Consider the following 13,744-nt stretch of genomic DNA (forward strand, 5'->3'; position numbering starts at 1 on the left):
TATAACATTAACATTGTAAGATAATTATGAGATAAAAATGTGATTTCTAACATTACGTACTCATATACAATAAGTAACCGCAAAGTATTTTTTGCCGGCTTCACCCACTTCTCCATTGTCAGCCCAATATGTCAAAGCTACGAAAACAAGTAGTTCGTGTATGTTGTACCTTTGAATTTATCTGCATGTTTCGTACAACTTCATTAGTTGAAATTGTCACATTTTTAGTTCTCCTTTGTATGGCTCTTCGTAGTCAAAGACATTGGTGATGCTAGTGAATATATGCATGCCCTCCAATTTCACAATATTTTTTTTAAAAATAAAAAATAAAAAAAAATACCCAAAGCATTACGAAAAGGGTGTGCATAACACACGGCAAATCTCACTCAATATATGCAAGCCCTCCAAATTCTTAAATGTTTCTTTAAGTAATCCAAGTGACTCAACACAAGGATTGGCATGGTGTCAAGTTGTGGAGGAAATTCAAACCAGAAAGGAGCCTATGTTGAAACTCCATCAATGATTATCAGACACTGCAGGCTTAGTCTTAAATAAACTAAGAAACATTCCTAGCTGAAGAAACTTCATTGAAAACCTTGTCGAAGATAAAAGGAAGCACATGAACCACTACTATTATATATACATTTTTCTTTTCTATTTGCATATTGCAATTGACCCTTTTGGCATCACGTCTGAATAAGTTGTAAGGAAGACACTTTCACCGTATTCTCTAACTACATATTATAGAGAGAAAAAAAAAAAAAAACAAAAGACGCATGTAGATTCCGTTACAGGGATAACTAACTTCAAAAAGTAACCATCAATGTTGCATCCCTGTTTATCCTGTAATCTGCCAGTGAACGGTCATCCTGCAATGCTACACCATCAAAGTATATTACCTTTGGGGGAGCTCGCAGTTTCTTCTCAATCTTAGTCTTCAAAATACGAATGACGGTACAGTTTGGTATAGTTTGCAAATATCAGCTATCTGAATTATCAACGGAACGCCAAAGGGCCATATGGAGAGTGGAATCCATCTGGACACCATAACTTGCTAGATCACAGCCGTTTTCAAGCTTTTTCCCATTGAAAAATAAAATGCACTCAAGATGATCAGGAAACCGCAGTCTACCAGAAAGCTTGTCCTTGACATCTTTGATGGTGTTACTTCGTTGAACAATAAAACTAATGGTCTTCCCACTCCATGACTTAACAAATATCGGGAACGAGGCACGACACATCTCTAGGATGGTTTCTTCTTTTATGTCATAAGAAGCCAAAGTCCTCCAATCCTCAAGTTGCTTTCCAGAATAGATCAGATCCCAATCATTGTCCAGGACACCAGTCTGTTTCTGAAAAATCTTGTCCTTGACAACTTTGATGGTGTTAAATCGTCGTACATCAAGAGTAATGGTCTTCCCACCCCATGCCTTAACAAATATCTGAATCAAGGCAGGAAGCATCTCTAAGATGGCTTCTTCTTTTATGTCATAAGAAGCCAAAGTCCTCCAATTTCCAAGTTTCTTTCCTGCATAGATCAGATGCCAATCATTGTCCCAGACACCAGGCTGTTTCTGAAAAATCTTGTCCTTGACATTTTTAATGGTGTTACATCGTTGTACATCAAGAGTAATGGTCTTCCCACCCTGTACCTTAACAATTATCTGGATCAAGGCGGTAAGCATCTCTAAGATGGTTTCTTCTTTTATGTCATAAGAAGCCAAAGTCTTGCAATCCTCAAGTTTCTTTCCTGCATAGACCAGATCCCAATCAATGTTGAGGACATCAGTCATGCTCCCAACTATTGCTTTGACATCACCAATAGTAAACAAAAATTTAACTTCAAGTTTCAACATCTCTCCAGCCACTGTTCTCACAAAAATTGGTAAGACATCTTTTGGATTGAAAACCAAATGAAAGATTGTTTCATTTGGAATATTGAGGGAGGATAGAATCCTTTCATCTTCAAGAACTTTTCCATTGTGGACAAGAGTGTACTGATCAGAATGAATACCCTCCTTGGTTTGAATGATTAATTTGATATTTTGGATAGTGTCAGTAGACCTTGCTTCAATTTCAATGATTTCCTGATCCGAAAGTTTTTTGACATATAATCTAATTCCAAATACATTCTGAAGAACAAGGTCGACAGTGGAACCCTGCTGAATATCATAATCAACTAGCCTCCGATCATTCATCAGCCGATTACCAGCAAAAAAGAGATCCTGAAGATTCTCAGAAATGCCTGCCTTCTCACTTAACAATGCTTTAAGATTGCTAATTGTCTCATGTCTTTTAACTTTTAAGGCTAATGTGGTTTCGATCTTCGTGTATAAACATATCTGCGGCAAAAAGTAGTATAATTTCCTTGAGAGCAGTCAAAACTCGTTTAACAATAGCATACATTCTTGGACAAACAAAATAAACCACTTTGGCTTTAAGCAGGAAACACTTCGCACTATTCAATGAGAACAGAAATTTGACTGGAGAGCAGTAACACAAACAACTATGTAGTAGGCACCATATAAACTTAGGAAGCCAAACTAAGCTGCAGTTTATGGCATGTGTTACAAGCCATTATATGGAAAATGATATTTGATCGGTTCATATTACATATACAAAGAGAATAATTACTTTTGTATATTCATATAATCTAGAAATGAGTACATGATAATATGATCAAGTAAGACGCTTAACCTCAAGTATGAGCATGTATCACAGACAAACCCAAGCAACATTTTATGCAAACAGGTGCAAACAGGTGCAAATGCAATAAAACAAATACCTAATACACACTGAGTGTAAGGTAATGATTCTATTTCCTTCCACTAAATCTCTTCTTACAATTTAGTGTACGACCCACCGTTGAAATTGCTCTTTTAGCGGACTAATTGTCTTCCTAAAATGTGAGAGAAACGTTTAAAACAATTTTCTTCCATTTTTCCTTAATTTTACTCCCTTTTCGCACCCACCCAACACTTTACAGAGAAACAAAAATAAAACTATTTCGATTCATTTCTGTCAAAGAAAACAAAAATAAAATTGCTCCTCCGAGTCTCAAAAATCCAATCAGTTCAGGAATCACAAAAATGGAATGAAGACTGGATTTCAGACAAAAAAAAAAAGAAGATGATAATATAGGGACCTCTTCGTCAGTGGAGTCCGAGGAGCTCGACGGGAAACTGGGATTGCGATTTGTCAGTGCCATAGCAACGCAAAGCAAAATTGGATAACAAGAAAACCTGAAATGATTCAGATAAAATTTTGTATCTGATGGCGAACTCGACCCGTGCTCTACTATGTAGACTGGTTTTTTACTGGGAATCCGATCAAATGTTTAGTACCACAACAATGTCGTGTAATGGTCACTTGTATTTCACCGCGGTGGGCTCCAAACCTTTTGTGTCTTCTTTTTAGTCTCTCCTCGGCTTCTTGGAGAAGTTTCTCGACCACTTTTCTTCTTTCACAGGGTTTGCCTCTTCTTTACTTCGAAGAGAAGTTTTGGTTGACGGACTACTGTTATGGGATAAAAAATCTTCCCAAATAATTGTTGATTTGTATCCGATAAGAGCATCTCCCGTAGGAGTGTTATTATAACCAAAAAGTTTTTATCTCTTTTTTTTTTCTATAGCAGAATAGTTATTTTAACTTTTTTTATAATTTTATGAACAGTAAATAGCTACTATTGGATATTTACTGTTCATCAATTATTTAATTTTTATTATATTTTCTCTTTCTCTCTTTCTCTCCCCCACTTCCCCATTTAGGATTCAACGAAGAAGGAAAGAGAAGAATCAGAGAAAATGAGATCTGAGAAAGGTGGGTCGACCGAGGAGAGGCGCCGATTTTTTCCGACGAGCAGAGGCGCCGATTTCCATTGAGCAAAGGCGCCGATTTTCCTGCGGGTCGTCGTCCAGCGGTTGAATAGTGATTTTTGGCGACTTCCAGCGGTTGAAAGGGGTTTTTCTGTGGATTTTTCCTTAGTTGGCCGATTGGGTGTGTTCCCTATAGTGGCGTTAGTAATTTCGGTTGTGTGCGTGTTGGCTGTGTTGTGAACATCCAGCCGTGTGTGTGTGTGAATCTCTTGTTGGATTTTAGACAAACCCATGAGATTTGTTGGGGACGATTTTGTAATCCCTGTTTACCCGTGTCCCCTGATTTGTGAATTTGGGTTTGATCAATTATGGAGATAATTGGTGTTTGTTGTTATTTTGGCAGGAAGTTGATTGGGTGTAGAATTCTGGTGAACCCACCGGCGAGGAGGAGTGACTGTAGAGAGAGAAGAGGGAGGGAAAGAAAATAAAACAATAAAAAAATATTATTTAAAGAAAATGAAGAGTGGAATATATATTATTGTTAGAGTGTTTTTAAAATAACCAGTAGTTAAAGTAGAGATTGATACTTTTTGAGTAGATACTTTAACTCCAACCGCTGGAGATGCTCTAAATCAATAGATTTAGATTATTTGATTATCATAAATTAAGGAATTTGTTAATCTTAATTTAAGGAATATATTTTTATTTGAAATTATTTAAATCACATGTAAAGCTCTATAAATAGAGCCTTGCACTCAGATCAAATATGAATGAAATATATAGCCTATAGGGCTTTAACGTCTGGATGGAAGTTATAAGCCGAACCACCTTGATATTTATATCTTTTCATTTATTTCCTTCATATCTTTATTTAATTATCAGTTTCAATATGATATTAGAGATATAGGCTAACACCAGTATTCGATCATGTGGATTTCAATTTTTATTTTTTTGTTTAGTTTGCTTCCCTTTATTCTCTTATCGTTTTGTCTCTGATTTTCACGTGGTATCAAAAAATAAAATGAGATATGGGAGTTTATTTTATTTTTTAATATATTTTATTCTTGATAGTAATACTTATGTAGATCTTAAAGCAAGAAGAAAAAACCGAAGAAAAAAAACTCGGTTGGAGAAAAAAAAAAGGCCAAAAGGCAGGAGGCATTTTGTGTGGTTCAAGTAGCCCATTTTAAGCCCATAGTCGGCCCCATTCCCGTCACAGTCGCCTATGTTGAAATTTTGGTTAAAGTAAACGATGACGGTCAAAGTTGTCAAAGTCAAAGTTTCGGTTATAGCAACCGATGTTCCAATTCAAGCCATCGTAGCCATTCTTCAACCATTCAATGTTCAAGATCAACAATAACTAATAGATCGTTCATCTTGCGGGGTCTATTAAAGGATAGAAATCCTTTGAAATAATTATTGATTTGCATCTCATAAATTAATGGATTTAGATGATTTGACTACCGCAAATTAAGGGATTTGTTAACACTAATCTAAGTGATATATTTGTATTTGAAATTATTCAAATCACATGTAAAGCTCTATAAATAGAGCATTGTATTTAGATCAAATACGAAGGAAAGACGTAGCCTATAAGGCTTTAATGTGTGGATATAAGCCATAAACCGAACCACTTTAATCTCTGTATTTTTTATCTTTTCTTTTACCTCTTTATTTAATTATCAGTTTCTATAACTACCTCTTCATTTTGTACTTCATCATTTTGATAGTGAATTTTATTCAATCGTCTATATCAGTGAATGTAAGCTTGTTAAGTTGAACCACTTATGCTCCGTTTGTTTCGGCGTAAAATGATTTCGGCATTTTCCTGTGTTTGGTAGGGGCGAAAATAATAGTCAACCGGAAAATGATTTCTGTTTGACCAAAAATGCTTAGTAAATTTTGGAAAATGATTTACGTATTTTAAAAGCGTAAATCATTTTCCGAAGATGCCAGACGCAGTTGATCTATTTTAAACGGCACAGTCGACCTTCACGTTCAAGCAACTGACCACCATTGAAATATTGCCGGAATCTGGCGACGGAATCCGGCCACCTTCGCCGGGATCCGGTCAGCCAGATTCCGGCGACCAATTTGACCGGAATCCGGCCATCTGGCCAGACCGGCCGGATTCCGATCATCTAACCGGATCTGGCCAGAAAGGCCGGATTCCGACCAGAGAGCCGGATTCCGTCCGGCTAGCCGGATCTGGCCAGAGAGGCCAGATCCCGGCCGGCCCTGGCCAGAGATGCCGGTTCCCGGCTGGCCCTGGCCAGAGAGGCCAGTTCCCGGCCGGCCCTGGCCAAACAGGCCGGTTCCCGGCCGGCTTTGGCCAGCTTGTCGGGATCCGGCCTCTCTAGCCAGATCCGACTATCCCAGATTCCGACGAAACTGTCCGGATTCCGGCCTTTATCTCGAATTCTAGCTATATTAGCCGGAATCAGGTAAAAATTGTCAGAATCTTGTCGATCAGTGACCGAATCTCGTCATCGATGATTTTTATATTATTTTACATTAATCTTTTTATGTTGTGAATAAAAATTGATTTTTATAAGTTAATATGATTAAATAAAAATATAAAAAAATATTTGCGATTTTCCGTACCCGCCAAACACCGGAAAATGCTTTCGACGGAAAATAGTTTCCTGAAAAATGACTTCCCTGAAACCATTTTACGACGGAAACCATTTTACGTCGAAACAAACGGAGCATTAAATATTTTGATATGTTGTGTGTTTAGCCTTTAAAACGCAAATTAGCCTTTAAAATTTTGTGTTTAAAAAAAAAAACACATTTTTACTTGCGATCTGAAAAATTAGATTTTTTGCGTTTTCAAATTATAATTTTTAAAAACGCAATTTTCAAACAATTTATAATTTACGATTTAATTTAAAATTATATTTATTGTTTATAAAAACGCATCTAAAGCTCTCTCATACTCGATTTTTATTCGCACCGCCTGAGATTGCGGGAGAGAGAGAGAGAGAGAGGCGCGCGCGCACGGTGAAACACATCAGGCCTATGGTATGGCCTTTTCAAAATACATGATCAGTAAATCATGGGCCAAAAGTATTGGGCCGAGGATTATTGAGCTTCGGTCAATGGGCCTGTATGTAGGCTTTGGAAAAAGCAAAAGGATCATTTAGAGCCGTCATTACAACTACGCTAAACAAGAATTGTTCAACAAACATTGACCAAGAAGCTAGTTAGTTTGTTAAAATAAAGACAAAAAAAACTAGTTAGCTCACCACTCTTCATCATAGTTCCCTTTCTATGCTTTCCGGACCGAATCAGGATTTTATTTTATTTTATTATTTTTTTTTAATCTTAAAGAGAAAAAGTATGAATGAGAGTCAGAATCTATTTTTAGCAGGGGCTAAGCGTAATTTTTAAGATTAAAAATACATATATATTTAACTTAATAAAAAAAAAAATTAAAAACCAAGGAGGACATACCCCTTAATCTACACATGGTTTTGTCCTTGTAAGCTTCACATAAAAAGAATCATCTAAAAAGTGATTACATCTAAAAACACAAATTTTATTTTAATTATGATCTCAATGGGGTTGCAAAAAAGTCTAACATTTTGATTAATTAGAATCTGTTATATGTCTAATCATCAAAATAAATATGAAAATAAATATCTTATAATCATATGTCAACCTCACATTTCTTGGTATCTCACAATTATTTCACTCAGTTGAGAAGGTAGCTAGTGTCAATAAATCCTTGATTTTTTTTTTTTATTTTTTTTATTTTTTTTATTATATATATATATATATATATATAACAATGGAAGATTGGCACGACTTCATCAGTAAGTTGGAATAGTTATGGAATAAAATTTTGATTTTTAGTATTACTCCTTCAAGGATTGTCTTGGCAAAGTTTAACATTTAACAATAATTGGGATGTGGGACTTGATAATAGAGCTTCCCATGTCAAATTTATGATAGAAGCGCTCAATCCTACTTAATTAGTTTAATCACTGGGCCACATTTAGAACACAAGGATTTTTTTTAACAAAAAAAAATAAAGATAAGGAAAATGTATAGAAAAATTACATCGACCTCAAAATATTTATTAAACAATTAAATCAACTATTTTTATTTATTTATTTAAACTTTTGAAATAATTGATAATTTAATATAATTATCAGACTAAAAGTTTTAAGTTCCTTATAAATGACATATATACATACCGACATAAATTAGCTAGAAATTGGTTTGTAGTTAATTCATACAGACTAGTCTAATAAAGTAACGTGTTTTTAAAGCATCTGTTTTTTTTTTTTTTATTAATACAATTAAAAAAAAATATGTTTTTTACATGCTAAAGAATTACATGTTACTTTATTAGATTGACTTATAAAAATTAACTACAAATCAATTTGTGGCTAGTTTATGTGTAACACAAAATTTAGGTGTGGAAGCTCTCCAATATTTGTTTACATTATCATTTTTATATACAATCCGTAACCGCAAAGTCTTGCCCACTTCTCTTATTTCTCAACCGATTAATGTCAAAGCTACGAAACCAACAAGTTTACGTATGCTTCCCCGTTGAATTCGTCTGCATGTTTCGTACACACCCTGATTCGTTGGATTTGTCACATTAGTTCCCATTTGTCTGTGTGCCTCTTCTCTTCTCAGTCAAAGGCAGATAGGCGATGCTTCTTATGCAATAGTGCCTCTGCTCTCTCTCTCTCTCTCGATCTCTCTATATATATATTTTCTCATGTAGACCGTTTCATATGATCACCAAAGAGTTCGTTAATTGCCATGGAAAAGCACTACTTCTTTCTCTATCTTTCTCTCTTGCTTGGTTTCCCCTTGCTGCATGGATACTCTGCCTATGCTAAAGGAACCGCTGATGGGTCCGAGCAATGGGGATATGTTGAAGTTCGACCCAGTAAATAACTCTTTATTAATCTTCTAGCCATGCACCTCCTTTTTGCTTCCTCTCTTTCACATCTTTGTTGTTAACCTTTTCATAGAAATGTCTGTGCTGTGTAGAGGCTCACATGTTCTGGTGGCTTTATAGAAGTCCACATAGAGTTGAGGATCCATCCACTCCATGGCCAACACTTCTCTGGCTCCAAGGAGGCCCTGTGAGTGCCTAGATTTACAACACTTCTCTGGCTCCATATAGAGTTTAATCTGATTCAGATTCTCTGTATTATAACATAGGGTGGCTCTGGAGTTGCATTCGGAAATTTCTTAGAAATTGGTCCACTGGACGGGAATTTGAAGCCCCGGAAATCAACTTGGCTCCTAAAAGCAGATCTCTTATTTGTGGTACAATTGTCTGCACTGCCTTATATATATATAACAATCTTGTCTTCTTAATCCTTTTTATCCTAAGCTGTTTGTTTTCTATGGACAATATAGGATAGCCCAGTGGCAACAGGCTTTAGTTATGTGGAGAATAAGTCTTTGGTGGTTAAGACTGACAAAGAGGCAGCAACAGATTTAACTACCCTGTTGAAGAAGCTCTTTAATGGAAATGAAAACCTCCAAAAAAGTCCCTTGTACATTTTTGCCGAATCATATGGTGGAAAATTTGCTGTCACTCTAGCAGTATCAGCTCTAAAAGCAATTGAGGCAGGAAAATTGAAGCTACAACTTGGAGGTAACAAGAGGAAATTCTTCCGACCCAGTTTAATGAACTGACATCTGTCCTTAAAATTCGTGCATTTTTAACCGAAACCAGAAGTTTATGCCTAATCTTGGGCTTTCATTTTGTGCATAAATATAGGGGTTGCATTGGGAGATAGCTGGATTTCTCCTGAAGATTTTGTGGTATGTAATTCCTGCTAGAGGCAACCCATTTGCATGGTAATCTTTTTGTATTATATGAACAATATTTCGGTTGGTAGTGATTAGAACTTATGAACTGAATTATAGTTCTCATGGGGATCTCTTCTGAAAGACCTGTCACGAATTGACGGCAGAACATTGAACAGCTCAAACAGGTTTGAAAACTCTGCCTATTAAACTATAATAATAATTCTGAACTTCCCACTAATTTAACATTAGTTCATAATTTGCAAACACAGTTTAGCTCTAAAGATTCAGCAGCAGCTGGCAGAAGGTAACTATAAAAATGCAACATCAACACTGAATCAGCTCGAGGACTTTATTCTAAATCACAGTAACAACGTGGTACCTCTCTGTTTCTGTCTCTGTCTCTCTCTGTCTCATCTCGCAGAATATAATTGATTCATGGGATTGGAATTGCAGGATTTCTATAACTTCCTGCTGGACTCTCGCAATGACCCTGTTGTTGGGAGAAGGGGATCCAACGGAAAAGCACCGATAGACAAGTACTCGGGATATCTATCCACCAAAAAACATTCACCAGCTACAGAACGTGATCTTCCTAGCTTGATGAATGGGCGAATTAAAAAGAAGCTAAAGATCATTCCCAAGAACGTAAAGTAAGTTCCTGCTGAAAACTATAGGAATGGAACTTTAAGCAGATAAAAAATTATTTAATTATTTAAAATTAGAGGCAAACGGCGAATACAAGGTTTGAAACCTTTGTTAGGATATTATATTAAATCACCGCATGTGGGCTCAAATTCTTCCTGGAAATGGGAGATAAATGACGGAAACAAAGTTCGAACTCATAATTTTTGCATTAATACCGTGTTAAGCTAATAGAAATGGATCAATGTTAAAGATTGTTCTGCAATTACTTCTTGTAGATGGGGTGGACAGTCCCGCTTGGTTTTTCCAGCCATGACTGGTGATTACATGAAACCCAGAATCAAAGAGGTAATAACAAATGTCTGTGTCTACTTAAGTTTGCTTGTTTTCTCTTCTTCCATTTTCTTACAGACCAATTCCATAGAAACTTCATTTTCACTCCTTAAGAGCTTTTAGAACTGATTTGTCTTTTTTCCCACGGTAGCTCATATTTACAGTGTCGTCCAGGTTGACTATCTCCTAGCCAAAGGCATAAAAGTGACCATTTACAATGGACAGGTAAAAAAAATTCCATAACAGGGCAGAACAGAGAAACATATATATTGACTGCATTTTCTTTTACCATCCTCTGAAACTCAAACGGCTTTATTGTCTATATATAACAGCTTGATCTCATATGCTCAACCAAAGGAGCAGAAGCATGGGTCGACAAGCTCAAGTAAGAGTAATAAATTTCAATTTGAGGTCCAAAAAATTTAAGTTAATAGAAAATAGTGAAATTAATTATTAAACTACTACTTAAATTTTTCAAAAGTTTAAGTTAATAAATTTAATTATTTAATTAATATTTTAACTGAATTATTATTTTTTATGCTCAATTCAGGTGGGATGGCTTGAGAAATTTTTTGAACTTGGAACGCACTCCTTTATATTGTGGAAGAGATAATACAACTACAAAAGGGTTTGTAAAGTCTTACAAAAACCTGGTTTTCTACTGGATTCTTGGGGCTGGCCACTTTGTAAGTATCCATCCATCCATCCATCTTCAATAGATTCATCGCTTGTGGGTTCATTAATCAACATTTTAATGATGAAAAAAAAAATATTGATTTAATTATTTAATTAATATTTTAATACGCATTTTCAGGTTCCAGTTGATCAGCCTTGTGTTTCGCTAGAGATGGTGGCCACGATCACTAGGTCTCCGAATCATTCTTAAGAATACAATAATGGCAGAAATATGGGAAGGGAAGAGGAAGAAGAAGATTGCTTTGTCAAGCAGCAACCATGAAGCTGTAATTTTTGAAATGTTTATCTCTTCCTAAAGAAAATTAAATTATTTTTTGATTGTAACAGATGAGCTGGTGGTTTGAAGTTGACCAACTCTTTTTTTCACTATTATATGAAGGAAGGTTCCATGAAGAAGCAATTTGTCAAATTACACCGGTTCTTTATATTGGATTTTCAACGGCAAGGATGATTGGAAGTGTGCAATTAAAAAAGAGAATAAAAAATAAAAAATAAAAAAAAAAGTAAAGGAAGAAAGAAAAATAAAATAAAAATAAAAATAATCTTTTTGATAAGGCTCAGGCAGGGGCCAAGGTAGCTAGGTCAACTAAGGTTGATTAAGCTACATCCTGCAAAGTATAGTGCTTGTGACTAGTTACAAGAATAATTGTATTTATATTTATATTTTATAATGATGACGTGATAATTCTAATTAATTTTGAATATGTTTTTTTTAATAATGATTAATCTGAGGTTTGATTTGAGACGGATTGAGAGTTACGCAATAAAAATATGCTTTCTAACATTACTCTATAAAAAAAAATCTAAGAAATTGAATGACACCTCGGTATCATGTGCTATGATTTGTTTTTTGTGTCTTATTATTATGAGTAACGTGTTCCAATTCTAACGGATCTAATTCCAAGCGTTGAATTCAATCCAAACCAAATCTTTGCGAATAATATTGTATATTTGGAATGGAGAGAGAGAGAGAGAGGGGAATGTGGACAAAATTTGAAGGGATTTGCGTACAATGCATCATCAATATTTTTTTTTGTTCTTTCTTTTTTAATATCCTTAAATTGGGGGGATTTGTGGGGACAGAATTCTAAGTTTAATGTTTTTTTTTGTACTTCTCCTTTCATTTTTATCAAATAATCATAGTTATTAACAAATCAAGCAAACTCTTAGCACTTATTGTATTGATAATTGTTACTCTACTCATATATATAGTGCAAACCTCATTTCCAAGAGTGGGGTGGTTGTTTACCCAAGTATACCTGAAAGACAACTAATTGAACCCCCAACCAACCTAATGTTATTGAACCATTTCTAAAAGCAAGCAGTTGGTGATGGTTCCTGTCTTCTTCTTCTTCTTCTAGGCGATTCTAGTAATAAAATTGTGACAAATCAGAAAGTTAGTCTCATATTGGGTGCATGGATTGTTTTTGTATTGAGTATGTGTATTATAAAATATTGCATAAGTGTTAAATCTCACATTAATTTCTGATAACTTGACTTGTCTCTTTTCATATGTGACTAGCGCTTTTCATGATCTTAACAAAACTTTGATAGAATGAATATTTCTTTGTTATAAGATTGTACAAAAATTCAATCCCCTCTTCAAAAACATTAATGAAAAGGGCTTAAAAATAAAAGGCTAATAATAGAAAAAAGATACTTCATTGGAAGAGTTCAAAAGTCATGTAAACCTAACAAAGTCCTAGTTCTCTCAACCTGAACTTTAGATTAGGTCTCAGTTCTTACCATGTAAACCTAACAAGGTCTCAAGTCTCAACCGTTACCATTTTAGACTTATCTAGTTTTACAATAGTTTGTTTTTTTCTTTAAGCAAACCTAACAAGGCTTGTACTTTTTGTTTCTATCTTTAGGATTACTAGATAGAATTTAGTGGTACAAGCAATCTATCTATCCCTATCAGAAATCTTAACCTCAAAAGCTTAGATTTTTGGACTCAACTATGTTGTATTGACCACTAACCACTCGCACTATAACATTTTTTCAATATACGACTCAATCTTTTTACCCATATATATACTAGAATAGAATCCTCTCAATTTCAAATGAAATGAATGCTATTTATTTTATGGTCAAAATTTAAAGTTAATACATTTAATGGTGTACATGATTTTCTATTATTTAATTTTTTTAAAAAACGTGTCAATATTGACTTCATATACATCGTTAAATGTAAAAACTTTAAATTTTGACATTTCATTTAAAATAGATAATATCGTGGAGATTATCCTATTCCATACATACTCGAGAAAAAGAAACAAAAATGAACATATCAATAAGTGCCATTAAGCTCACGTTTCCCTTCAAAAAAAAAAAAAAAAAAAAATGAATTATCAAGCAAATATGTGCAGGACTATTTGGGCTAGCCCAAGCAGGCAAGCAAATATTGATTACTCTAATAAAACAAACCTAATTAACGAAGAGAAGCCCAAACCTAAAAACTTTTGCAT

General features: G+C 34.8%; 2 protein-coding genes across 3 annotated transcripts; one reads left to right on the forward strand and one right to left on the reverse strand.

Moving 5' to 3' along the window:
• Positions 1 to 541: 541 nt before the first annotated feature.
• Positions 542 to 3,505, reverse strand: LOC133873542 (polyubiquitin-like). The gene is made up of 2 exons (XM_062311259.1): positions 3,146 to 3,505; positions 542 to 2,342 (listed from the first exon to the last, which is right to left on the reverse strand). Exons 1-2 carry the CDS (start codon positions 3,206 to 3,208, stop codon positions 981 to 983), a joined length of 1,425 nt encoding a protein of 474 aa, XP_062167243.1. The 5' UTR covers positions 3,209 to 3,505; the 3' UTR covers positions 542 to 980.
• A 4,841-nt stretch (positions 3,506 to 8,346) lies between these two features.
• LOC133873112 (serine carboxypeptidase-like 51) lies at positions 8,347 to 11,685 on the forward strand. Of its 2 annotated transcripts, XM_062310834.1 has the most exons (13): positions 8,358 to 8,727; positions 8,832 to 8,926; positions 9,006 to 9,113; positions 9,207 to 9,447; positions 9,574 to 9,617; positions 9,723 to 9,790; positions 9,875 to 9,980; positions 10,059 to 10,255; positions 10,526 to 10,595; positions 10,755 to 10,805; positions 10,913 to 10,965; positions 11,131 to 11,266; positions 11,395 to 11,685. In XM_062310834.1, exons 1-13 carry the CDS (start codon positions 8,598 to 8,600, stop codon positions 11,464 to 11,466), a joined length of 1,371 nt encoding a protein of 456 aa, XP_062166818.1. In that variant the 5' UTR covers positions 8,358 to 8,597; the 3' UTR covers positions 11,467 to 11,685. The 2 variants fall into 2 exon arrangements, 1 of the variants encoding a protein (XP_062166818.1); XR_009901108.1 differs by lacking the exon at positions 11,395 to 11,685 and having other exon boundaries at positions 8,347 to 8,727; positions 10,732 to 10,805; positions 11,131 to 11,214.
• Positions 11,686 to 13,744: the final 2,059 nt, after the last annotated feature.

This window comes from Alnus glutinosa, chromosome 7, assembly GCF_958979055.1.
Source record: "Alnus glutinosa chromosome 7, dhAlnGlut1.1, whole genome shotgun sequence".
Classification (NCBI taxonomy): domain Eukaryota; kingdom Viridiplantae; phylum Streptophyta; class Magnoliopsida; order Fagales; family Betulaceae; genus Alnus; species Alnus glutinosa.